This window comes from Calypte anna, chromosome 3, assembly GCF_003957555.1.
Source record: "Calypte anna isolate BGI_N300 chromosome 3, bCalAnn1_v1.p, whole genome shotgun sequence".
Classification (NCBI taxonomy): domain Eukaryota; kingdom Metazoa; phylum Chordata; class Aves; order Apodiformes; family Trochilidae; genus Calypte; species Calypte anna.
In genome coordinates, this window is record NC_044246.1 from 113,198,106 (window position 1) to 113,225,499 (window position 27,394).

The following is a 27,394-nucleotide window of genomic DNA, read 5'->3' on the forward strand; positions in this document are numbered from 1 at the left end:
AGAAGGGAAGTGATTGTGTTGCATTTACTTTAAAATAATGTCATGCAAAACATTTCAGAGGAAAAGGGATTCCTGAGCATATTGTTTGCTCAGTACGATTCCAAGTACAACCATTCCATTGCTACTGCAATGCCACAGAAGATAATATTGTGGATATTGTTGATACTAGATAGAAGCCACATATCCTCTAGGAATTTCAGTAGAGATTTGCCCTGTTTTCTTAGTTGGCAACACAGTCCCTTCCTTCCTCTTTCTTAAGTGCAAAAACAAACTCTGCATGCGATGACTTACACAGTTCTGCCTAATTATATAAATGTACTAATTACCCATACTGTTCAAATGGTGATAGACTTCAAAGTAGGTAAATTTTAAATTGTGCCATTAAGGAAATCTATTGATGATGGAAATTTCTGCAGTATCCTATTGCAATCATCTACATCCTAATTTTGCTTTGAAGTCCATATTAATTTAATGTCAAATAACAGAAGAGCATAACAGAGCTGGCAAAGCAAACTGAAAGCTGTGAGATTTACCATGTCCTATTGGTCAGCAGATGCTAACAAAAAAAAGGATCAAAAATACTTTGGAAAAGCAACAGATTGAAGGGAAACAATGAGTGGAAAGAAGTCCTGAATATGAACACCAACCCTCCAGAAACCACTCTGTTAACACAGATAAACACCTGCAAGACTGACTTAGCCCCATGTGTTCAGCTACTCCTGAGAAAATATACATGTCACCCAGCACTTAATTTACATGCACAGCTATCACACTGCTAAGGAGGACTTGCAAATGAGTTCCTTGCTGTTCAGAGGATCTCTTTGCAGGCAGAGGAACACCAGCTGCATCCACAAACCGGCCTGAGAAGTGCAGACACAGAGCTCACCCCACCAATGTCAGGCAGGAATTTAGGGGACCAAAACTGGCACAAGAGCTCAGCATGTACCCCTCCTTTTTGTACCCTGATACCTGCTGCTGATGGAGAAGTCCTCACTCCTCAAAACACAGTTACCATCAGATATTCAGCACAAACCCTGGCTCTTCAACATCACCCTTCAGTGAATCATAAAATCACAGAATCACAGAATGGGCTGGGTTGGAAGGGACCTCAGAGATCATCAAGTCCAACCCTTGATCCACTCCCGCTGCAGTTCCCAGCCCATGGCACTGAGTGCCACATCCAGTCTATTTTTAAGTATCTCCAGACACGGAGAATCCACTACTTCCCTGGGCAGCCCATTCCAATGCCGGATCACCCTCTCCAGAAAGAAATTCTTTCTCATCTCCAACCTAAACCTCCCCTGGCACAACTTGAGACCCTGCCCTCTTGTCTTGCTGAGAGTTGCCTGGGAAAAGAGCCCAACCCCCCCCTGGCTCCAACCTCCTTTCAGGGAGTTGGAGAGAGTGATGAGGTCTCCCCTGAGCCTCCTCTTCTCCAGCCTCAACACCCCCAGCTTCCTCAGCCCTTCCTCACAGCAATTCTGCTGGATCCCTTCACAGCCTCCTTGCTCTTCTCTGGACCTGCTCCAGCACCTCAATCTCCTGCCTGAACTTCCTGAGGGGCCCAGAACTGGACACAGGACTCAAGCTGTGGCCTCCCCAGGGCTGAGCACAGGGGCAGAATCCCTTCCCTGGACCTGCTGGCCACGCTGTTCCTGACACAGCCCAGGATGCCATTGGCCTTCTTGGCCACCTGGGCACACTGCTGGCTCCTGTTCAGCTTCCTGGCAATCCAGACTCCCAGGTCCCTCTCTGTCTGGCTGCTCTCCAACCACTCTGTCCCCAGCCTGTAGCGCTGCATGGGGAAGTCACAGGACAAGCAAAGGCATGAATGTTGATGTTCTTTTAGCACTCCTTAATAGGTTGTCTATTGCCCTGATGTCCTGGATGTGGTTTATTTCACAGAAGTTAAAAGAATTGATGCATCTCTGCTGTAGAATCTGGATCTTGCATTGTCAAGGCCATTAGGCAGATCAGACAGCAATTACAATGAAGCAACACTACAGGACACTAATCCCTTTGCCTTTAGTTAAATAATAGCTTATGTGACAGGGAAGAGACAGAATCCATTGTCACTGAAAAATAGGGCTGTGTACAGAAAGGGAAATGGTCAATCTTCTCTCACACAGATCCTGGTGTCAAAACAAATGGTTCTACTAAGTCACAGACTGTCACATTTAATCACAGACATTTATGGAATAGCTTGATAGAAGCACCTTGTAAGCAGCAGGTGGATATTTCTGAGTTACCAAGCTCAAATAATGATCAGAACTTTCCCCAAGTGTCCAAAAACTCTTGGATCTGAGATTTTGGCTACACCCTTCAGAGGATGGGGTCCAGATACGTTTGAATTGGTTTAAGATCAAAGACTTTTGCTCTGCCTCTCCCACGCTAAAAAAAAAACAAACTCTAGAAGAGATTAAAGCAAATCTCAACACTAGTAGCTGTTTTTCTCTCTGCAGTGCTAAAAAAATGACTCACACAGGTAAAATAAAACCAAACAAACATTTCATGGAAGTTGGCACTTAAAGCAAACAGGGTGGAAGTTCACTACTGGGATAAGGAGTTCCAAGAGCAAGACGGAGACGACGCACAGCACAAAAAATCTTTTGGTGCTAATGGGTGACATCTTTGACCTCAGGCCATACATGAAGCAATTCCACACCCTGCCCAATATTACCTTTTGATATTCTTCCTTAGATCTCAAGGCAGCTTCCATCTGTTCCTGAGAAAAGGTGTAGATGGCTGAGCGATACTGGGTGCCCACGTCGTTGCCTTGTCGCATCCCTGGGGAGAGAGAACCCAGAGCACACCATGAGGAGCATCCTCCCTACCTGAGCTGCAGGTATCAATTCAGCAGATCTCAATTTGGAACTTCTACATGCCTGGATTAGCATGTCTCTTATGTGCATACTCAGTAGGTACTTGTAGGAAGCCCCAAAACTCTTTTTTTGGTTAAATAGTCCTCCTTCTAAAGGCCATGCAAATGAAACATGAGCATTTTACATTTTGGTGCTTCATACAGTAGTTAAATACACATGTAAAGCCTTAAATAATCAAGCTGCAGTTGCTGCAATCAAGATACTCTTATTTATTTTAAAGCATGCAAATGGCTACAAAAAAAAAAAAAAAAGGTTTATTTACTCAGTTCTTAAAAATTTTCTTCTGTTTCATCTCAATGGGAGAAGGGTATAAAATGCCTCCCGTGATAATTAATTGTTCTCCTGTATTCAGAAAGCAATAATCTTGCTGGAAGACTAGCATGGATGTGTTGCTGAATTAATTCTGTTCCTACCATCACCAGTTATGGAGAGAAGGAACCATTCTTATGAAGGTCTCAAATCTGAGCTCCAAAAAGGACTCTAGTAGAGAAGTATCCTAAGGAGAAGGTTTAGAGAATGTCTGTTTGCTTCAGTGCTCTTATAGATTGAGTAATGCTTAGGGACACCAACCCTTTCACAACTGGGCTGTTTAAGTTAAGTTTAGTTTGGGAGAAATAAAAAACAGAGGTATGTAATCTCTTAATAAATTCTATTTGCAAGTTACATGTGGATAATATGAATAGCAAAACTATATAATACTGCTTATATCTAATGTTAGGAAAGCAAACCAGTTACACATAGCATCACAGGCTGGTTTGGGTGGGAAGGACCTTTAAAGGATCCAAAAGGTTTGGGGACCTTTAAAGGTTGTAATACTCAACCCCCCCTGCAGTGAGCAGGGCCATCTTCAAATTGATGGGGTTGCTCCATCCCCTGCTCAACTTGACCCTGAATATTTCCAGAGATGGGGCATCTACCACCTCTCTGGGCAACCTGGGCCAGTGTCTCACCACCCTCACAGTCAAGAATTTCTTCCTGATATCTCCCATCTTTCAGCATAAAACCTTTCCTCCTCGTCCTGTCATTCCATGGTCTCGTTCCATCCCTCTCCAACTTTGCTGGAGGCTCCTTTCATATATATAGACTCAGTAACTCTCTGAAATTATATCAGAAATGAGTATTTTGTGTACAAGGAGTTGCCACTGCTGATATACATGATCCCTCCAAAAGTTAGGAACTTGCTCAGGAACAAATTTCCATGACAGGAGATGGATTCCACCCACAAAACTATAAAAAGAGGAGGCCAAAGAGGAGGGAAGTTTACTATCCCCTTAGGTGACTTGCCCAGATATGCTTTGGCATTGTGCAGTCCTAGGCAGTCACTTTGGCCAAAATCATTGCTGTCTCTCATCTCTTTCCATCCCCAGTCCCTCAGCCAGCAGTACCAGCCAGCTTTGCTGTGGAGCATCCCACAAAGCCAAAGAGCAGCCTTGGAGAGGAGCTTTAGCATTAAGAATGATCTGGAAGTGCAGTTTTCTACTTTCCAGTTATGCACTTTCTGTCCTTCCTAACTTTCTTCCCCAATTTTGCATTCTAGAACTGAGCTTTTCACTTTGCTGCAAGAAAATGCCTGAATTTTGAGCCTGTCTGCTGTTTTACATGAAGCTGGGTGAGTGAAAAAGCTGAAGTGACTGCAAATTGAGACAAATTAGAACACATCAGGATTTGTCTTTTAACTGCCACTAGGTTACAGCAGCCCCTTTTGAAGATTACCCTCAGCTCTCAGGACTGTGGAGATGAAACAGAGAGAAATTGTAGGTCCTGCTACCCCTCTAGCAAAGGGCAGGGGGTAGAGAAGGAGCCTGTGGTACTGGGGGGAAAAAGATGCAATCAACATCATACTATTCATTAAAATGTGATAACTTTTATCCCTTGTGTACTTTCCCAGGGAACAGAAAGCTGGTTTAAAGGATAGTATAATAAACAGCAAAACAAAATGTGGCTGAAATATTTATGATCTAAGAGATGCAGAAGTTTTTTTTCCGAGGGCATTTGGACAACCCAGTGATCAATGGGATATTCAGGAGTGAACTTTATTCTAAAAAAGAAGATTTTCTGATTATTTGGGTTACTTTTCAACAGCTCAAATGTTACTTGATGCCACAGAAGAACAACAACAACGTGCTTCATCAATACTTAATAACGTGGTCTGCAAGGCAGAGAATATTTTGCTCATTTCTTTGCAAGTTATTTAGGGTGGTAAAGAGTTCTAGTAAAGGCAGTGCTACTGAACAGGCATAAATGAATACAGGCCAGGAAAGCATTAGTTTTGCCAAGATATGTTAATGCTGATTGATGTGTCAGCTTAAGCATTAGCATTCTACAACCCTATTTATTGCTTAACAAACCACTTAACAACTGACTAGGCAGTAGATTACAAAAATCTCTCTAAATGAAGGCTCACTACATAGCATGCCAGTTTCTAGCATGGATTTGAGGAGTAGGAGCTGCACAGGAGCTGATGTGCACAGTGCTCCAAGTGAGAAGATAAACAAGATCAGTTAATATATGCACGTGCCACCTTTACATAGTCATAGGGAAGTGGGCAGCTTAATTAATTTAATGAAGAGAAGGTTAAGAAGAGAACTGATTTTGATTTTAAAATACATCTATAGAGAAACCAGCCGAGAAATAAGGTTTTTTTGCCAAAGTTGCTTAACTACAGACACCAAATGAAAGCCAAAGCACACCCAACCCAGATGGGAAATCAGATTTCTCACCCAAAGCCACAGCCCTTTCCTGAGGTCCCCATATCAAGGATATACATTATCCCCACAGCTTTACCAAAGCCTGAAGAGCTGTACAAGGTCAGTGATGAAATTCTAGAGTTAGATTTAAGGAAAGAGCCAGACTCTGCAGTAACAGCAGCCTCTCCTAGCACTTAGGGGTTGGCTGGCACCATTAAACTCTCCACTAGCTATGAAGAAGCCTGAGCAGGCACTGAAAGCATGACCCCAAACTGCAGCTTTAATGTGATCAATCATCTAAGCTAAAATGTCATTTGTTTTGACTCATTTCTTAAATCTATTTATATCTAAATCTCCCTCAAAGTAGCAAGTATGTTGTCATAGACTCAAAGACTATGAGATATTGAAATCAAATCAATTCCATGTGCATAGATATGATCAGTTGCTAAAGTTGATGTTGTTATTTTTAATGTACTTCATATGTGACAACTTAACTTCTCAATGGTCTATCACTGATTTTTTTAAAACCCTCTGGCAAGTATTACTTGTTGAGATTCACTAACTCAATGAGTAGCAAACTAGGCAAGGAATTTGATTTAATAAACAACTGTGTAGGATCATTCAGCTCAACAGTCTTGCCTCTGTCTGAAAGAAAATCTACTAAATAAAAAATTATCTCTACTTGGCTACCTCACAATTCCATGATGTTCCTGTAGCTAATTTTCCTTCCTTTCCTAAAATGTCTTTCTTACTTTGTCTGCCATGACATTCTGTCTCCCTCTTTTAATGTAACAACAGTTACACATGTCAGGCTTCAGAAAAGAACAAGAAAACATAAATAATTCACTTAATAAAGATGCTGAATCAAAAGCCACTCTTACAAGGGACTGGGGGTGGTGAGACAGTGGAATGGGAAACTGCCCCATCCCTGGCAATGTCTCAGCCCAGGCTGGATGGGAATTGGAGCATCCCGGGTTGGGGAGGAGGTATCCCTGACCATGGCAGGGGGGTTGGAACCATTTTATCATCCCAAAGCATTCCATGACTTTCAACACTGCTGCCAGTGGTTCAAGCAACATCAGATACAGTTCAGATTTCAGACACTGAAAAAGTTTTCTGCTGAGACAAAGAGCCAGTTGATCATTTGTGTGCACCAAAATGGTTCCTCTGAAGGCAAGAAATCTGTTGTATGTTTAAAAGAAGACAAATAAACTCCCCAGGCATGGGGTTATTCCCCTTGCCTACAAGGCCTCAGGTAATTAAATGACTTAAGCACATTTATTAACCATCCTTCAAAACTGGTATCTAGTTCAAATTGTAATCATACCTTACAAGAATGGAGAGTGGAAGTACTTTGAGTGACTGCTGCCTTTGTTACATTTTCACAGATAAATGTATAAAGTTTTTGACATTATGGATTGGATGGATTAAACCAATATTTATTATCAGTAAGGATACATTTTGGGATCAGATTGCCCATAAAAATTCTCTAGTAAGAATTGTATCAGAATAAGATGGTTTTTTCACCCACACCAAACTCCATTTTTAGGAGATGTGCATGATTTTGCTTTAATTCCAAATCAAGCCAGTGAATCAGGTTTGTCTAAATCTTCACTGCTGGAAGAAGGAATAATTCCTACAGATCATCAGCTGCACATCAGCAGAGCAGCTGGATCCTCTAGGCAGGGGAATATCATAGTGCCTACAAGACCTCTTCTGCAAGATGTCTTGAAGTCTCTCTCTGTGCAAAACCTGCCAATTTAGGGACAAAAACATAGTGTAGATCCAGGAGAGAGCTTTGTTCCTCAAGGATATAATATATGGTGAAATCTGTAAGTAGGGCATGAAGGAGCAAGCTTTTCATTCCAGGCTGAGATGATAATTAAGTGTTTGCTTCCTAAAGATGGTAACAAAATATAGTAAGGAATGAGGTACCTGAGAGGAACAAAGACCTTCACCAACTCTTTCAGAAATATCAATAAAAGAATGAAAAAACAAAGAAAAAGTCTCCTCTAATCTCAATAACAAAAGACAACCAGACAGATGTTGAAGGATGCCCTGGTTTGGGAAGACCAGGATAAAAACTGCTTACAGCTAAACTGACCTGAGAGCTTCTGGGAACAAACCCCAGCTCCTGCCACCTTCTTGATGGGAAAGGTTTAATGGGGCAGGAGGAGCTGAGCTTATAGGGAGGAGAGGATGGATCAGGTGACTCCTTTGGATCAATCACAATGCTCCTTCCCATGGTGCTCAGTATAAAATGGCTCCTAAATCCATGATCTTCTGGATGGGATGCCTCAACAGGTTGGGGTTGGCACCTCTGCTGTGGCTCCTGCATCCTTGGAGAAAGAGCCAGATATCTTGTTGGAGAAGAACATTGTTCATCAAGTCTGGTTGACTTCCCTGGCTCCCTCAAATAGGACTTTTGTGGAATTTTACTGGGACCACGGACTTGGGCACCTCCATCTGCTGCTAAATCCAGTTTGGGATGTTGTTGGAGATGAAGTAATTCCCAGCTGAGGAGCACAGGTTCCATGGTTATGTATTTGTATTTATTTGTAATTCACCATCATCATAATTATTCTTATTTCATTCAACCTATTCTAGTTTGGGTTTTTTTCCAACCTTAAATTCTCTCTCTCTTACTGCCTTTTTTACCTTCCCCAGAGAGGGCAGAGGGCAGAGAGCATCTGTCACCCAGTTACTGGCTAAAACTGGGATCAAGGATTACCTGATGTCCCTGACATGATGTGCAGGAACCCAGAGTCTGGGTGCTCTACCTGCTTTGTAACTCCTGTAAGAAGGTTCAGAGCAGTCACCCCTGTCAGGTCCTTCAGAGTTCTGACACCCAGTTGGCAAAATCCCCCCACTTCATCTGCTTGTGCTTTACTATGGTCAGTGGTGTCAGGCAAAAAAATGCAAATCTCTGTCACCCTGAGCAGATGATCAGGAGAATGTCCAGCAGCAGCAGGAACAAGTTTATCCTGGAGTCACAGAAATATGCAGATTTGGATACTGCTGCCTGGTGCCAAGGAGTATAAGCCCCAAGCACAGAGCCTGTGTGAGCACTGGCCAGTCCTTGTAATCTCTTGTCTCTGGAGCAGAATACATTTGGAGCTCTAAAATTGTTTAGATCTTAAGAATTTCACTCTGGTTGACCAAAGCACCTCAGTGGTTCCAGCCTGGACCACTCTAAAGAACCTAAAATTTCAATTAATCAAAATCTGTCCTCTTGCTCTGATTTACATGAAGCACAAATCTGTGTCCCTAGGAGAGTACATGGAAAGGAGAGGGAGCTGTGATGGGCTCCTGGATAGAATCACAGAATTGGCTGGGTTGGAAGGGACCTCAGAGATCAGCAAGTCCAACCCTTGATCCACTCCCCCTGTGGTTCCCAGCCCATGGCACTCAGTGCCACATCCAGGCTCTTTGGAAAGATCTCCAGACACGGAGAATCCACTACTTCCCTGGGCAGCCCATTCCAATGTCTGATCACCCTCTCCAGAAAGAAATTCTTTCTCATCTCCAACCTAAACCTCCCCTGGCACAACTTGAGACCCTGCCCTCTTGTCTTGCTGAGAGTTGCCTGGGAAAAGAGCCCAACCCCCCCTGGCTCCAACCTCCTTTCAGGGAGTTGGAGAGAGTGATGAGGTCTCCCCTGAGCCTCCTCTTCTCCAGCCTCAACACCCCCAGCTCCCTCAGCCCTTCCTTACAGCACTTGTGCTGGATCCCTTCACAGCCTCCTTGCTCTTCTCTGGACCTGCTCCAGCACCTCAATCTCCTTCCTGAGCTGAGGGGCCCAGAACTGGACACAGGATTCAAGCTGTGGCCTCCCCAGGGCTGAGCACAGGGGCAGAATCCCTTCCCTGGACCTGCTGGCCACACTGCTCCTGACACAGGATGCTGCAAAAGGAACCATTCAAACACATTCCCACTGGAAAACCCATTATTTACCAAAATGGAGACAACAGTCAAAGCAATGGATCTCGAAACAGTCTTTGTATCAACACTTTGGTACCTTCCGCTGCACCTGCGTAGGAATGACTTAGTCTTGGTTTGTAGCATCAAAGTTGTAAATAGCACTTCTGCTTCAATGTGAATATATTAAATGCATCAAAGTATATTAAATCATCCCTGGTCAGTGCTTTTTCCTTGAGAGTTTTCATACTTTGCCAAAACTACAGAGAGACTGTAACAGTTCCCAGGTAGGTTACTGCCAAGTGTTATGCTATAGTTTGAGCTTCTGAACATCTTAGGTACCTCATTGACCTTCCTCTCTAACTCAAGGCTGTCTTTAGGTCAGTAAGAAATAGGACTTTCTACAGAATTAATATTTTATTTTACTTTTATTCTACAAATGCAGAATTAAGTGCAAACAAGCAGATTTGCTTCAAACTGGGGATTATTTTTTTCATCTATTACCTAAAGATGGCCAAAGAGAAACACACTTTATTTACTAGATTGTTGAAATCAGGGATTTCTTTTAAAGACCCATTACTTGGAAGTAATACTTATACAACACTCATTATATTCTCTACATTGAAAAATAATAATAATAAAAAAAGTAATGGCATCACTCATCAAGCTTGCAGTTCTCAAGAGGATCCCAAGCATAATGGAGATAAATGGCCAAGGTCTGTGAGACTCTTCTGTGCCACCCAGTGAAATTTTAAAGGGCAGTTCATATCTCTTATTTCTATCATAATTTTTTTCCTGTGATTTATAGACTTTTCTGCAGATGTCACTTATTTTCTTCTCCCCGCAGAAACCTGATGCACTGATTGGTCATTTTCTTTTCCCCAATCAATCCTAAGACTAATAAAACTCCTTCTTCCAGCTCATCATATAATTATTTAGTAAAAATCAATTGCACCATGTCACCCTGGCTTGATGTCATCACTCACTGTAATGATTACATCTATACAGCTTAAAAGTTGCCAAGGGAAAGTAAAACTCTTTATAGCATATGATTAAAGGAGAAAAATGTTAATAGAGAAGAAGTTAAGTTACAGTGCTGGGGATTGAGAGTTCTTGATGATTTTCAAGGCTGGGGTGCAGGAAGGATAAATGCAATATAAAAGAGTTTCTTCAGAAGGTTACAGTACATTAATGAGCTTGCACAAATTAAAGACAATTTTATAGTCTCAATAAACAAAAAGGTTTACAAAGCTTTCTACATCTGTGGCTTTCAGGGTCAAAGACAAAAGTAGAGTTTTGGTCTTCCCTGTTTGTTTTGGGATCAGAACAGCAAACACGAGTTTTCCCTATAAATTCTGACTTGAATGTACACATTTAAAAAAAAAATGTCTACAGCAATGTTCATAATTTGTCAACTGCAAAAACATTGGTCTCCAAACCATTACATTACAGGTTTTCTGCTGTAGCTTTGAAGCTAAATGAGGATTACAGATATTCATTGTAAGTCCCTTCAGTTTCCTTACTGAAAATTCTTTCTTTCTTTTCCATTCCATATTGAACATAAGGAAAAAACTCTTTGCAAGATGGGTGTGAGTCCCTGACCCAGGTTTCCCAGAGAAGCTGTGGCTGCCCCATCCCTGGCAGTGTCTCAGCCCAGGCTGGATGGGGCTTGGAGCACCCTGGGCTGGGGGAGGTGTCCCTGACCATGGAATATGGGGTAGAACTCAACAATTTTAAGGTCTGTTCCAACCCAAACCATTCTGTGAGTTGATCTTACAGTTGACCAATTAATTAGGTGTAGAGCTGTTCAACAACGTCATTGGTGAAGATATTGAATAGTGTTGGTCCAGGAACCCTTGAGAGACACCACTTGTTTCTGGTTCCCACTTGAACACTGAACCACTGACTGTGACAATTCTTTTATCTCCCTTGTTAACCCTTTCTCTCCCTGTGAGGAGCTGCCAAAGTCAGAGTCATACAATCAGGGACCATCTCAAGGGGAAGGGATCCTAAAGGATCACCAGTCCAACCCTCTGCTACTCCCAGCACTACCCAAAACTAAACCATATGGCTGAGACCATCACCCAGAGTCTCCTTGAACTCTGGTGTCATTACCAAGCAGCTGGAGGTGGGACAGAACACTGCCAGTCACAACTTTCCTTCTTTTCCTTCAAACAGAACTGACCATGGCCCTGACCATGGCCCCTCCAGGTCCCTCAAACCTTCTCCACCAGAGGGAAGGATTGACCCCAACCCCGGCAGCCCAGGGACACACTTGGGGACAATTCACAGCCCTTCCTCCATCATGGGCCCCTCTGCCTCCTCCTTGGCACTCCCCTGGGGCTGCCTCCCACCCCATCTTGGCAGGGAGGTGACCACCACCATCAGCTCAGCTCCAAGGGCCTGGGCAGGAGGGGCAAATATTGACAAATATTGAGTTCCTGGCTGTACTCTACGAGTTATCTCCACAGTGTCTTGGAAGAGGAGAGAATCCCACCCATAGCATGTTCTGAAAACTATGGCATCTCCATCTGCCCTGGCACCTCAGCACTCCCAACCCTCCCCCAGCACCCAGTACCCATGGGTCCCTTCTCTCCTCCATCCTTCCCAGTACCTCCAGTATCCTGTGCACCCCTGTGTCCCAGTAGCTGTGGCACAGGGGCTCAGGATGGCCCCAACACCTCAGCCTGGGGACACCTCGGTGACTTTCCCTTGGTGGGTGCCCCAGGAGACTCTGCCAGCCCCCAGCCCCCCACATCTCCCACCCAGCCCTGCAGGGCTGCAAATGGCTCCACGTGGCAGCAGCTTCAACCCCCAGGGCTTCTGCTTGCAGTGGGCAAGCACCCACCTGCCTCCATCAGCCACCTTCATCACCAGCCATGGCCTTGCTTCTCCTCCAGCTCCTGCCCTCTGGGCACCCCAGCACTCTGGGGTCCCCCTGCTCTGGGCAGACCCAGGGGCTCCCCAGGGACAACTGCAGCTGGTGGGGCTCCACAACTCTCAAGGGACAGCAGTGGCCTCAGCTTCTCCAGTGCTGTCACCATCCATCCCTGGCTGCCAACACCTCCAGGGGCAGCAAAGACAGCAGAGCCTGTACAGCAGAGCCAACCCCTTGGGGACACCCCTGGGCAGTGGCTGTCACCCAGGGATGAGGACACCCTGCCAGGTGTGACATGTGACATATCCCTGGACAGTGATGGCCCCATGGATGAGGACACCCTCCCAGGTGCTGATGTGTGGCATCTCCCTGGACAGTGATGTCTCCATGGATGAAGACACCTTCCAGGTGTGACATGTGGCATCTCCCTAGACAGTGATGTTCCTATGGATGAGGACACCCTTCCAGGTGCTGGCATGTGACATCTCCACACTGAGCTCCCAGTGACCATGGGCATGGCTCAAGTATAAACCAGCACTCACCTCTGCCACCCTGGGTGCCATCTAAACCCCATGGATGGTGCTTGGAGCAACTTGGTCTGCTGGAAGGTTCCCCTGTCCAGGGCAGGAGGTAGGAATTAGATAATCTAGCAGTAACTATAACCATGGAGTGGGATCAGTCCCAGAAGCAGACACTGTCTAAGAAACTTGCTTTTAATTTCAGCAAGTGCAGCTCCTGACAAAAGACTGAGCTGAAAGCAAAATTACAAGAGAGAAAATCACCTTTATCCTGGCCCAAACCAGGACAGGTCACTGTTTTTTTCATGTGCCTTCTCCTTTCTCTTCATTGATCTGTTGCTCACTAACGTCTCAAGACTGATGTCTTAATTTAGGTGTGTGTTAATGCTAAGGATCTAAACCTGCTATGATCTGCCAGGTGTTGTTGCAATAGTAATAAAAATAATTAGTGATAATAAAAATAACTGTGTTGTCATTTGCTTTTTCTCAGCAGATAAACTCCTGGGACACTGCTCTCTCAACACAGAGACAAGTGTGCTCTTCTAAATCTGGGAGAGAAAATTGCAGGCAGAGAAAAACAGCCACTCACTGAAAATATTGTTGTTCAGAATAGAGTCAGCTTTGACCTCTTGTACCTAATTATACACGAAAACAAAGATTAAAAGCCTACTAATAATCACCATAAACTATGATTAATGATGCCACGCTTCAGCGCCTCCGATTTCTAGACCCAACGACAGTAAATCCTCTGGTGGGTGATTTGAAGAAGAAAAGAGGATTTGGTATTGCTTTGTTGTGATTTTTGTCTATTGCTTTCCATATACAAAGGCAAGGAATGGGTCACTAAAAAAAAAGCTGCAGAAAAAGATCTTCTGAGGTTGTTCACGTTCTGTGAATGCCTACAGGAATCCAGCTGCTGGTACTCACTCCAAATCCCCATTTTGGCCTCCATGGGTATTTGAAAGCTTCTGAACACAGTGCTGATGATCTCTGAGGTCCCTTCCAACCCAGCCAATTCTATGATTCTATGATTCTATGCTATTGAGAAGTCCAGATTTTCCTTCAGAAGTGAAAAAAAAATCAAGTTTAAAAAAAAAATCAACAAGCCTGAATAAAAAGGAAGATTCCCTTCCTTGTCTTTTCCTCTCCTCAACTACAAACAAAGCTATGTTATCATTACAGAATAACCCAAAAGTGATCCCAAGGATGACCATAATGGAATAAAAACATTTTCCATGTCTGTTCTCAACAGATACAGGCACGATGAACAAGAGGAATCCCTCCAGGTTAATGGTGGGGTCACGTTTCTCACAACAGAAGAGTCACAGTGTCACAACAGAAGATGCCCTGGCTTTTCTCATCTCAGCAGAACCATTTCATTACTGACTGGAGCAATACTGAAAGATAAAGGTAATTTTCAGCAGTTCTGGAGAACCAGTGAACACATCATTGTCACATATAAAATAAATAAGTAACAAGCATTTTAAAGGTAAGAAAAAAATCAGAGCCCAGAAGGATTTTTGCCCTGGAGACAGATTTGATTCAGCACCACACACTTCATAAAGGAAACAATTCAGCCATCTCAGCAACCCCTGCACTGCCTAATAATCCCCCTCATTAAAAAAGATGCAGAGTCAAATCTCAGCTTCTCACTGTGATACAGAAAAACATCTCCTAAATTGGAAATATAGGTCAGAAAAACTCTATCCTAATTCACAGAGATAAAAAAAAAAAAAGAGCCTGATATGCAAATTAGGTCATGACAGCTAAAATTCCTGGGGATGCAAACCAGCCTAATAATACATATTTATTTTTTAATGTATTTTCAGTTCTAGAAAAAGGATGAAGAATGGAAGCAACATAATATTTGGCATTTCAGTTCAGGAAAGTTACATTCTCAAAATGCACTGTTGGATAGCACCCCTGGCAATGAATCTTTTGGCTATTTTGCAAAAAGTAGAGACCAGAGGTATTTAGGAGGTGATTATGGGCAAGGAACCACTGAACTGATTGCTGGCAAGCCGGTGAGACACCCATCAACCACGTCCCATCCCTGGGATTTCACTGCTGAGAGCAGGAACTGAAGGCAACAGAAAACACTGATTCCTCTCAAACAGCTCACAAAGTGCATATTTCTACTGTAGAGTCTTCAGTCCTGCATGAACCAATATACATTTATCTTTATTGGGTTGCAGCATATTGATTTCTGTGGCTTTTTTCATTTATCAGCACAGAGCTGTGTTTTATTCCTTTCCTCCAAGAGCCTCCTAGCAGTGTCTTTACCACAGATTTAATTAGCATCCTCTCCACTATATTCTCCAAGTCATTAATGAAAATATTGAAGAGTATTGGACCAAGAATGGCTCCCTAAGGGGTCTTTAATTCTATTTTGAATATATTTAATATGTCTGGTGACAATAGATTTTGTATTTCTACTGCTTTTGGTTACACCTTGTAATAATGCTGAAACTCTTAATAACATTTGAAATACAAGACAAAGGTGCTCTGTGCTTTAATCTGAGACATGCAAATTTCATTCAAATTATAGAAGGGAGAGAGCTACAGAAATATAAAGAAGAAAAATCAAAAAATGGTTATATTTTACATGGAGAGATTACTTTTTTTTTCCCCTTTAATCTCTAAATGAAGTCACAGGCCTGCAGCAGAATACATAATGCTGCTTTAGGGTTGCTGTAGCATTTTTTATGTGTACAGCTGTTCTTCTGCTGGTGTAAGTAGACACATCTGCTCATTAGCAATACAATGTCATTTCTAGTGTCTAATTTTAATTATTTGCAGATGATAGATTCCTTATGCAACGTCTAAAAAAAGTGCAGCCCTTCAAAAGTGGTGAGAAATAAATATACCCTCTGCAACTAAAATGGGTCAGCACAATGAAAACCAGATATTCATCTGGAGAACTCTGGTATCAGCACTGAGGCTAAATGCCAAACTGTTTGGAAGGTCACAGGGAGGAGAAACAGCTCATACATCTCTTCTTTATCATGGGTACACAAGACATATGGACTAAGAGATGCTCTGAATGAATCTGGCAGGTGATGAGTTTGCTGTAGTACAGATGGTCCTCAGCTGCTGAAAAAATATCAGTTCTGCTTACATATCCTGTACAAACACGGGCAAGATAAGGACTTCTTCATGACAGGAAGGTGGAATGAGACAACTTAACAGTAACTTGGATTCTTTTTATTCAGACTCAAGGAAACAATAAAGCCAGAAGCACATTTCCAGAAGCTCCTGGGTGCTGGTGGCCATGGGGGACTTTGCCCTTCATCCCACTGCCAAAGAGGAGGAAAAACTATGGAATCCTGGCTTCCTCTCAGCTCTTTCCACCAATTTAAATATCCAACAAAAAGCAGTGAAAAAGGATTTTGGCCCTGTACTCATCCCTGGTGAGGCCACACCTCGAGTACTGTGTCCAGTTCTGGGCCCCCCAGTTCAGGAAGGATATCGAGGTCCTGGAGCAGGTCCAAAGGAGGCAACCAGGCTGGTGAAGGGACTTGAGCACAGACCCTATGAGGAGAGGCTGGGGGTGTTGGGGCGGGAGAAGAGGCAGCTCAGGGGAGACCTCATCACTCTCTACAACTCCCTGAAAGGAGGTTGGAGCCGGGGGGGTTGGGCTCTTTTGCCAAACGACTTTCAACAAGACAAGAGGGCAGGGTCTCAAGTTGTGCCAGGGGAGGTTTAGGTTGGAGATTTGAAAGAATTTCTTTATGGAGAGGGTGATCAGGCATTGGAATGGGCTGCCCAGGGAAGTAGTGGATTCTCTGTGTCTGGAGATATTTCAAAAGAGACTGGATGTGGCACTGAGTGCCATGGTCTAGCAACCGCAACACTGGTTCAAGGGTTGGACTTGATGATCTCTGAGGTCCCTTCCAATCCAGCCAATTCTATGATTCTATGATTCTGTGATTCTAGGATGGGAGTTGTGTAGATCAGGGGCTCACCCCAAGACCTGTAGCTGAGTTGGTTGTTGACCCATATGGGAGCAGAACTGCCTGAACAAGCATTTATTTTGGATCATATTCAAAAAGGAAAAGAGTTAAAGAAGGCAAGAAGATTTTTCATTGCCCCAAAATGTTTTAAAGAGAAGGAAATAGGAATCATAGAATCACAGAATTGACTGGGTTGGAAGGGACCTCAGAGATCATCAAGTCCAACCCTTGATCCCCCCGTGGTTCCCAGCCCATGGCACTCAGTGCCACATCCAGGCTCTTTGGAAAGATCTCCAGACACGGAGAATCCACTACTTCCCTGGGCAGCCCATTCCAATGCCTGAGCACCCTCTCCAGAAAGAAATTCTTTCTCATCTCCAACCTAAACCTCCCCTGGCACAACTTGAGACCCTGCCCTCTTGTCTTGCTGAGAGTTGCCTGGGAAAAGAGCCCAACCCCCCCCTGGCTCCAACCTCCTTTCAGGGAGGTGGAGAGAGTGATGAGGTCTCCCCTGAGCCTCCTCTTCTCCAGCCTCAACACTCCCAGCTCCCTCAGCCTCTCTTCATAGGATATTTGCTTAAGTCCCTTAATTTTGTTTGTTTTCTGTTTGTCTTCTGTACAGCCACTGAAAGCAACAAGGAGCTTTTCTTCCAAGCTTCCTTGGACTGGGAACACTGAGACAGAAAATTAGGAACTGACACAGAAGATCAGGAAAATCAGGAACAATAAGATGCTTTGTAGGAATCACATTTGCACCATGACAGAATCCTCAGGAATCAGATTTTTCCAAAGGTTTGGAGAAATAGTTTCTGACATCCCACCAAGACTGGCCAAACTTTCTGACCAGGTAAAATATGAGATCTTCTTCCCTGGAAGCTGAGTTGGATTTTCCAGTTGGCTAACACACTCCAGGACATTGATAGTGTCAGAAGGGTTGTCCCACAAATGGTCATGCTCCTGGCAATTTAAGTCCTGGCTGCTAATTGCATCTCCTTTCAATTCATGCAGGCTTAATTTTCAGCTTGATCAGAGAACTTTGTGATGTGTCAACACAAAGAAAGTGGTTGCCTACAGGCAAGCCAGAGAGAAAGAAGAAAATTGAAAATCCCTAATAGTTAAATCAAAGATTTGCTGACAGCAATCATGAAACTCCAGGCTGAGGCTGAAGACAAACTGGTGGTCTGAAAGTCCACATCTTTCTAGACATGGAGGTGTCAGCAGAACCATTGTCAGGGAGTCATTTCAAGGACAGGGTCAGGCTTACATCCTAAAATTCTGGAAGGCTCTGAGGATGCCCTTCTTAGTGCAAAATCAAGGCAGAATCTATCCTTCAGCTCTGTCACCACCTATTTGAAAACAAAATCAGGTACCAAGTGAACAGCCATAAGATTCTTTCACAGGATTTTCAGCGTATCACATTGATTCTCTTTTTCTGTGTCAATGACACAGAAGCAACCACCTGAAGCACTTCTGGAGCTATACAGAAAGTAATCATCTTCTCTATAAGATCATTCCTGGGAGAGAAGGAATTCTGATCTGTGTGTCAGAGGCTGAACAAAGATGACAACCATATGTCATTTGGCAGAAGCCAGGGTTTGTTTGTTGCTTTTTCAGTATCCCAAATGTCATGAATTAATAAAATTGAGCCTGAATTAATAGTCAAGGAGGACTTTATCAGAGCCCCACGCTTAGGAGATGCTCATCTGGGAGAATCTCTTTCAACTCAGAGACTGTTTGACTTGATCAAAGGTTCTTGCTTTTCAGTAGACTTCTGTATAATGCTCAGACTGAAGAACTTCATGAACAAGAGCCAGGCTGCCTCCCAGAGAAAACTCAAACCCCAGTGTGATGTCAGTCTCATCTTGAAGGCAAGAGATCCAACTGTTTCAAACCCAGGAACTTTTGAACATCACATGCTCATAGAAACAATGAATGATAAACTGCCAGTCTATGTTCTTTAACAACTTGGTACCATCTAGACTGGTATTTCAAGGGGCTTTAACTGCAACAGGATGTACATATTTAATGTTTAATGCCATTAGTACCATTAGACAAATCCACTCTCTCTGCTGGGTGTAGGAGGCTTAGATGGTGTTAACCCAACTGCTGGAGTAAAGAGAAGAGAGTGCTACAAAGCTTTTATTGTTTTATAATTTATAATTTGCTCATCTGCTGGCTGCATGAGACACTGGATTCATCCAAAGACTTTACTCAGTTTCATGAATATGAAATCCTCCTGATTTATCTGCTAGGGCAGAGACATAACTTTCACTTTCATTATTTTTAGAAAAAAAAACCCCTAGCAAGTTAAAAATGAGGAGTCCAAACAGCTCAAGGTAAAGAAACCATTCTAACTTAAGGATCTCTTACTGCTAACTGCTCAAACTTGGAAGGGTGTGTAAGCAAACTGGGTCTATCTTACAAAAAAAACAAAAACAAAAAAACCAAAACCAACTTGAATTTGGGACCTTGTGATTTAAGTTTTCCCCAAATCAAGAAAGTTGGTAGAGATGTGAAGAGCTTTAATGATAAAAATTCATAGGTAAGGCAACTTGGCCAAGTCTGGGGTGTACAAAGTCTTCAGAGAAGATTGTGGTCTTCACTGTGGATAAAAGAATAACCTCAACTTTTGGCAAATGATTACAGAAGAACCATTTGGCAATTCTTTAGGAATGTTTACACCAAGCACCGCAGTGCCACAGGATGCCTGAGACAGTTGTGAATGACTTGGGTAGCTGGAGAGCACATGTAGAGATATTTGTTCACATCTCAGAAGGAATCCAGCCACATTAATGTGGCTCTGTTCCCAGGCTCATTAGGTGACATTCCCCACTTGCCAGAAATCCAGGAGTGAATCACACATCTGCCAGCCTCCAACCTTCAGCTGAAAGCACAGACTGGAATTGGTTTGAACTTCAGTTATGTGAGAATGCAAGGTGAATATTAGGGACATAATGTCATCAGTTTGGTTTAGAGCCAGAAGGAATCTTAAATGTCGTGACAGAACAAGGGGGAATGGTTTTAAACTGGAAGAGGGGAGATTTAGATTAGATATTAAGAAGAAATGCTTCACTGTGAGGGTGCTGAGCCCTTGGTTGCCCAAGGAAGCTGTGGCTGCCCCATCCCTGGCAGTGTCTCAGCCCAGGTTGGATGGGGCTTGGAGCACCCTGGGCTGGGGGAGGTGTCCCTGCCCATGCAGGAGGGTTGAACCAAGATGATCTTTAGGGTCCCTTCCAATTCAAACCATTTTATGATAAATTCATCTGCTCTGTCCTGTTCACACAACCACTAAACCTCATCCACATTGTGTCCAGCACATGGTCTTCAGGTAGCCTCAAGCTCTGAAGTCCTCCACAGACTGACCTACAGGCAGAGCCCAACCATATGCTGTCAAAGCCAAGAATGCAGACATGGCAGACAACCTGCTAGGTGGCAATTATCAGATTCTTTACTCAGAAATCAGTTCCTCATGTTGCTCTGGAAGCTGAAGAATCCTATAGTCCTGGTCATTGGTTGCCAGCTCTGGCAGTCAGGGTAAATCCCAAGACATCAGCAAGACACATGAACCAATTCTCTAGAAATAGGATTCTCTGCCATGTCAAAACAACCAACCCACAACAAAGAAGCCAAAATCTGGTGATGGCAATCACTGACAAAGAGAAAAGAACAATAAAGAACCTGAAAGCAACCACTGGGAGGATAGGGAGAAAATCTTCCTGATGCCTACAAGCAAACCCCTCCAAACAAACAAGGCCCTGATCTGAAGATTTTATCTTACTAAAAAAACTGCAAGGTTTTCTAGGATGGTGCAGACAAATGACTCTGAACACAACTGTAAAGGAAGGAGTTGAAAAGGGAGGTTCATAAATCAAGAGATCTCAGGACAAGCCCCCACACTTGACACACAGACAGAGAATTTCTTCTCAGGACCTAAATCAAGCACCTCTTCTAAAATGATAAATGATCCCATCCAAAAAGCTCCAAAAGATGGTGATGGAAAAAATATTCCAGTGCTTAATTGCTCTGAGAGCTGCAAAACTATTTTAGTGCAGGATGGAACTTTTTAACATTCAGCTTCCAACCACTGGAAGTTTTCTTGGCTTACCAGTGCTTGGGGCATCAGAAAGCATCTTCCCCTCACAGAAATACCTTTAAAAATCACTTTACCATAGTGTTGTGTCTCCTCAACTACTTGAACATCTTTATTCACAGCATCAGAAGAGTTTCCTAGGCTCTAGATTCCTTTTCTGTCCCTCCTTTGAATCCTGAGCAATTTCTCTGTATAATTCCTGGTAGGTCAACACAGAAACTGCACTAAATATTCTGAAATTTTACTGCAGACAGAAAATAACTTTCATACTCCTGACTAAGGCTTCCCTTTTGATACAGGCAGGAGTTGCAATGGTTTTTTTCTCTCTGGGCTCACTGGAAGGCACAAAAGCCCCTGCATCCTTCTCAGAGTCCCAGGGTGCTTCCACATTTTCCGGGCCCAGAGAGTGGTGGTGAACGGGGCTGCATCCAGTTGGCGGCCGGTCACTAGTGGTGTCCCCCAGGGATCAGTGTTGGGCCCAGTTCTGTTTAATATCTTTATCGACGACTTAGACGAAGGGATTGAGTCCATCATCAGCAAATTCGCAGATGACACCAAGCTGGGAGGAAGTGTGGACCAACTCGAAGGCAGGAGGGCTCTGCAGAGGGACCTGGACAGACTAGAGAGCTGGGCCGATTCCAACCGGATGAGCTTCAACAAGGCCAAGTGCCGGGTCCTGCACTTTGGCCACAACAACCCCATGGGGAGCTCCAGGCTGGGCACAGAGTGGCAGAAAGGGACCTGGGAGTCTGGATTGCCAGGAAGCTGAACAGGAGCCAGCAGTGTGCCCAGGTGGCCAAGAAGGCCAATGGCATCCTGGGCTGTGTCAGGAACAGCGTGGCCAGCAGGTCCAAGGAGGTGATTCTGCCTCTGTGCTCAGCCCTGGGGAGGCCACACCTTGAGTACTGTGTCCAGTTCTGGGCCCCTCAGTTTAAGAAGGATGTAGAGGTCCTGGAGCAGGTCCAAAGGAGGGCAACCAGGCTGGTGAAGGGACTCGAGCACAGGCCCTATGAGGAGAGGCTGAGAGAGCTGGGGCTGTTCAGCCTGAAGAAGAGGAGGCTCAGGGGAGACCTCATTGCTGTCTACAACTACCTGAAAGGAGGCTGTAGCGAGGTGGGAACTGGACTCTTTTCACAGACGACCTTCAACAAGACAAGAGGACACAGTCTTAAGTTGTGCCAGGGGAGGTTTAGGTTAGATATTAGAAAGAATTTCTTCACGGAGAGGGTGATTAGGCTATGGAATGGACTGCCCGGTGAGGTGGTAGATTCTCCGTCCCTGGAGACATTTAAAAAAAGACTGGATGTGGCACTCAGTGCCATGGTCTAGCAACTGCTCCGGTGGGTCAAGGGTTGGACTAGATGATCTCTGAGGTCCCTTCCAACACGGCTAATTCTATGATTCTATGATTCTATGAAGGTATCCTCTACATTTTTTGTCCCCAGATGTAGTGACAAGTGGCATAATTATGAGAGCTGTTAAAATACTGAAATGAGTTACCATGTGTAATATTTCTAGAAAATGATAGGAAGGATGTTTATGGAAACTATATAAACAGATAAAATGTTTTCCAACACAGTTTCCCATTTATGTTTGCACAGATGTGGGTAATGTCACCAAAAAGCCTTTTCCAAGAAAGATAAATTAAATCAAAAAGGTTGAATAAGGCAAATTGCTAAAATGCTCTGTTGGTACCTCTACACATCACCTGTTACTTTTTTTTTCTCCCCTTTTTTACCTTCCTTTTTTCCCCCCTTTTTCTAAGCATAAGAACCAATCACTGCCATTGAAAAATCAGAAAAAATAAATATATTTCTTTAGGAAGGGCAAACATCCCTAGCAGAGATATGACCACCTCTGAAGCTGTGAGGAAATATGCTTTAATTTCCGAGACAAAAGATAGCAGTACAGAAGAAATTGTCATAATCAAAGTTGGAAATAAAAATGTTTCTATTGTCTCCTGTGCCCCTCTGTGGGAATTTTCCCAGCAGAGGCAGCTGGAAAGCAGGGTAATTGTGAGCTCTGCTCTCTCATTCTTTCTTCCTCTCTTTCTCTGTCAATAAATGTCTGCAATCATATTCTTGAGCTCCAGTGTGATTTCAAGGTTCATCTCTTCCATGCAGCTCAAACACTAATTATCCCAGCTGTAATTAGTAAGATAATTAAATACTGGCTCACTCATCACTCTACCTTGTGTCGGGTCATGATTCTCCCAGAAGACCTTGAGCAGTTTCTCAAAGCTGATGTTTTCTGGCTGATACACCACTCGAACAGCCTCTGTGTGGCCAGTCCTCCCTTCAAAGACAAAATAAAATCAGATGTTATTAGTGAGAATTAGGATACCTAGGATTTTACACTGAGATCTAAGGCACCAATTTTGTGTTTTCCTTTTTTTTTCTTTTCTTAAAAGTGTTTGGATTTATTGCCATTTATATTTAAGCTTTTTTATACAATATTTTATACACATCCCAGCTTTAAGATGTCCTGTTAGCTTGGGCAAAGCCATCATGAAATAAAATAACCAGAGAGACAACAAGGTAAGACAGGGGTATTGTTGCAGTAGTCTGACAGCTTTCTGAAGAAAAAAAAAATAAATAGCTGTTAAATGTTTGTAACCAACACCCACTAAAGCATTTTAAATATTCCAAATACAACATTAAAATTGGGAAACGTGGATGTCTCAGCTGTCTTGACAGTATTAAACAGGGCTTCAATTCCACGAGGCAAGATATGGGTAAAATAACTGATTATAAAAACAAAATCTCAAGCACACAGGATCACAAAAAGAATTTCAAACTATTTCACATCCTCCAAACCACTGATGCCAATGGGCTTCTAAGGGGTCAAAGAGAACCTGACTGAATTTTCCAACAGCAGCTGAGGTTCAAGGAAGATTAGCAGGTGCCAGAGAATCAGAGAATCATAGAATAGGCTGGGTTGGGAGGGACCTCAGAGATCATCGAGTCCAACCCTTGATCAGCTACCACCACAGTCACTAGACTATGGCACTGAGTGCCACATCGAGTCGCTTTTTAAATGTCTCCAGGGACGAAGAGTCCACCACCTCCCCAGGCAGCCCGTTCCAATGTCTGATCACCCTTTCCGTGAAAAAATTCTTTCTAATCTACAACCTGAACTTCCCCCGGCACAATTTAAGACCCTGCCCTCTTGTCTTACTGAGAGTTGCCTGGGAAAAGAGCCCAACCCCTGCCTGGCTCCATCCTCCTTTCAGGTAGTTGTAGAGAGCAATGAGGTCTCCCTTGAGCCTCCTCTTCTTCAGGCTGAACAGCCCCAGCTCCCTCAGCCTCTCCTCATAGGATCTGTGTTCGAGTCCCTTCACCAGCCTGGTTGCCCTCCTTTGGACCTGTTCGAGGACCTCAATCTCCTTCTTGAACTGAGGGGCCCAGAACTGGACACAGTACTCAAGGTGTGGCCTCCCCAGGGCTGAGCACAGAGGCAGAATCACCTCCTTGGACCTGCTGGCCACGCTGTTCCTGACACAGCCCAGGATGCCATTGGCCTTCTTGGCCACCTGGGCACACTGCTGGCTCCTCTTCAGCTTCCTGGCAATCCAGACTCCCAGGTCCCTTTCTGCCACTCTGTGCCCAGCCTGGAGCTCCCCATGGGGTTGTTGTGGCCAAAGTGCAGGACCCGGCACTTGGCCGTGTTGAAGCTCATCCCGTTGGAATCATCCCAACTCTCCAGTCTGTCCAGGTCCCTCTGCAGGATCCTCCTGCCTTCCAGCTGATCAACACTTCTCCCCAGCTTGGTGTCACAGCAAACTTGCAACACATTGTTGAAGCACATGAAACACATTGTTCTCAATTTCCAGTGACATTGCAGGCATGATTTTTTCATTCCTTATGTGTCCAATCACTCACATTATCAATGAAAGGTTCAGCTTCAGAAAATGTGAAGGATCTGGCCACATCACTCACTTGAATTGGAGCTAAGAGTTAGATTGATGAGTGCTCAGACACCTCAGGGTGCAAAGTCCATTGCACTGAGTGCTCAGCAAATATTTTATATTTTATTAATATTATAGACATTACACCAAATCACACATTTTATAAATTCAGGCCTATTGGTTTCCACTAATGTGGAAAAAAGTTATCTTGTTTTTCAGTTAAATCATAAGGAATGCTAAACAAAAGTCAACTGGGCAGCCAGATCTGCTCCCTTGGTAGGCATATAGGAAGCTCCTTAATCACACTAGGCCAGATTTATTTCATTTATACCAGCATAAACTTCAGATTTACTCAACTGCTTTCAATAGAATTGTTATATTTTATACACTGCAAGAACCAGCTGAATCTGGCTCAGTGGTGGGTACTGAATTTGCTGTCACCAAACAAGAAAATCAGAGCCTGTGAGTAACAGAGGAGCCTTCAGTAGAAGCACCAATTCAGTACCAGGAGAAATTTTAATTTAAAAAAAAAAATAGTAGAAAGAAATAAAAAGGATGCTGGGGTGTATTAAAGAGACATAACAGGGAAAAGTATGACAGCTTTCTATCTGTTAATGGGGCACCTGAAATGAAGGCAACCTAAATGGGGCACAGAGGGGTGGGCTTGCTATTAAAAGGGATTTCAAAGCCTGGGATTAAATTTAGTCCAGAATGCAGAGGAGTGAAAGGGGACACATCTGGGATATCTGCAATAAAAATTCTGATAAAATCAAATCGGTTCCTCTCTAATGTGCTTCATAATACAACAAAGATCTGCTCACTGGGATTAAAAGGAAAAAAAAGAACAAGTTTGATGTAACCTGTAGCCAGACCCATGCCACCCAGTCCACCAGGATGTTGTCCAAGCAAATGATGGCTCAATTCCTCTTTCCCATCCACTACTGAATCCATGGAAGCAACTCATTAGCCAAAGGGGAATTCTGATGATGGGTTAGCAGAAAGGGATCACAGATTCAGGAGAAGGAAAACACAAGTCACAGATAATTGGCTTAATCATGAAGTGAAATGGTCTTTCTAATAGTAGGGCATGACCTGGTGGCCAGCGTGGATCAGGGATGGGATTTATTCCAGATTTCATGGTTTAATATGGATTATCAGTGAAAATAATGAGCCCAAGTTGAGAATTCTGGGTTTGCTCAAGATAAAGACAGAGAGCAAGCAGCCAGTGGTCTGCCAGGGCTTTCACAAGTCTACATCATATAACTAAAAAGAGATTAAGGAGTGGCTTCTGGCCTTAATTCTCCTTCTCTTTTTTTCTTGTAAACCAATATGAACCTAATGAAAGGTTCTTAACACTCAGGAGCAAATTGCTTGTCTAAGATGACTACCTTTAGATCACAAGAGAGTTTTCTTCAAGAACTTCAAAACAAGACAGGCATTACCTTCCCTCTCAGTTGAAGCAGCAATTACATCTTGTCAACACTGTCTGCTCTGACTAAGGCAGAAGTTCAAAGAATTGGCTTTCTTCTTTCCCTCTGAATAAGGAAATAATGGTGCTACTCTCAGAACTGTAGCCTGACCTCGAGGAAAAAAAAAACCCAAAACCTCAGATGTGTGGCTACCCCCTCACAGAACCCAGAGCATATTTAAAATTCATCCTTGGAGCAAAGCAAGGAGGTGATGCTGCTGGTCCTACCAGATTCACCTCCCATTTTCCTCAAAGCCTTTCCATAACCCAGAGTACATTATTTCAGGATACAGCCTGGCTATTTCTACTAGGAGCCAGCTAAGTCATTTCTGGGGAGCATTCCTACATCCCCATCCTTTTAGTTGAAATTAAACCACTCAACTGGGTACAGATGAGCAAAGAGACAGGTAAAATGCTCCATGGGGCACAGATGAGCCCCAGGATTTCCTACAAGAAACACAGAGAAAAAACAGTCTCAGGGAAGAGGAAAAGAGCAATCTCAGCCTCTCCTCACAACAGGGTTACCCCAAGTTGCTCATGGAACCTCCCAGCTCACCAGTGCAAAACGTGATTCATAGAATCATAGAATGGGCTGGGTTGGAAGGGACCTCAGAGATCATCGAGTCCAACCCTTGATCCACTCCCCCTGTGGTTCCCAGCCCATGGCACTCAGTGCCACATCCAGGCTCTTTGGAAAGATCTCCAGACACGGAGAATCCACTACTTCCCTGGGCAGCCCATTCCAATGCCTGATCACCCTCTCCAGAAAGAAATTCTTTCTAATATCCAACCTAAACCTCTCCTGGCACAACTTGAGACCATGTGGTAAAAGGGGATTTATTTAAAATGGGTTCTCCCTATTTATCTCCTTGTTTCCCTTTTTGCATTAGGCTAAAGTTTGACTATAAAACCAGAATTATTCTCTTTCAGTTTTGGTTTCAAACTTCTGGTGCCCTATGGTGCCAAAAGAGCAGAGCAGGCATCAAACCAGCTAACCACTCCTCTGTATTGTATGTATATACATATATATATTTATATATAAAATCACTGAAATATTTCTAATCACATCTCTTTTTTGGCAACATTTCTTAAA

At 43.6% G+C, this 27,394-nt stretch overlaps 1 protein-coding gene across 1 annotated transcript in view; it reads right to left on the reverse strand.

Moving 5' to 3' along the window:
* MSRA (methionine sulfoxide reductase A) overlaps positions 1-27,394 on the reverse strand; it is a 358,932-nt gene that overhangs the window by 118,628 nt on the left and 212,910 nt on the right. The window contains exons 4-5 of the mRNA XM_030448474.1: positions 23,117-23,221; positions 2,681-2,787 (exon numbers count right to left, since the gene is read on the reverse strand). Of these exons, the coding sequence (XP_030304334.1) occupies positions 2,681-2,787; positions 23,117-23,221 (212 nt within the window). The remainder of the gene's footprint in view (positions 1-2,680; positions 2,788-23,116; positions 23,222-27,394) is intronic.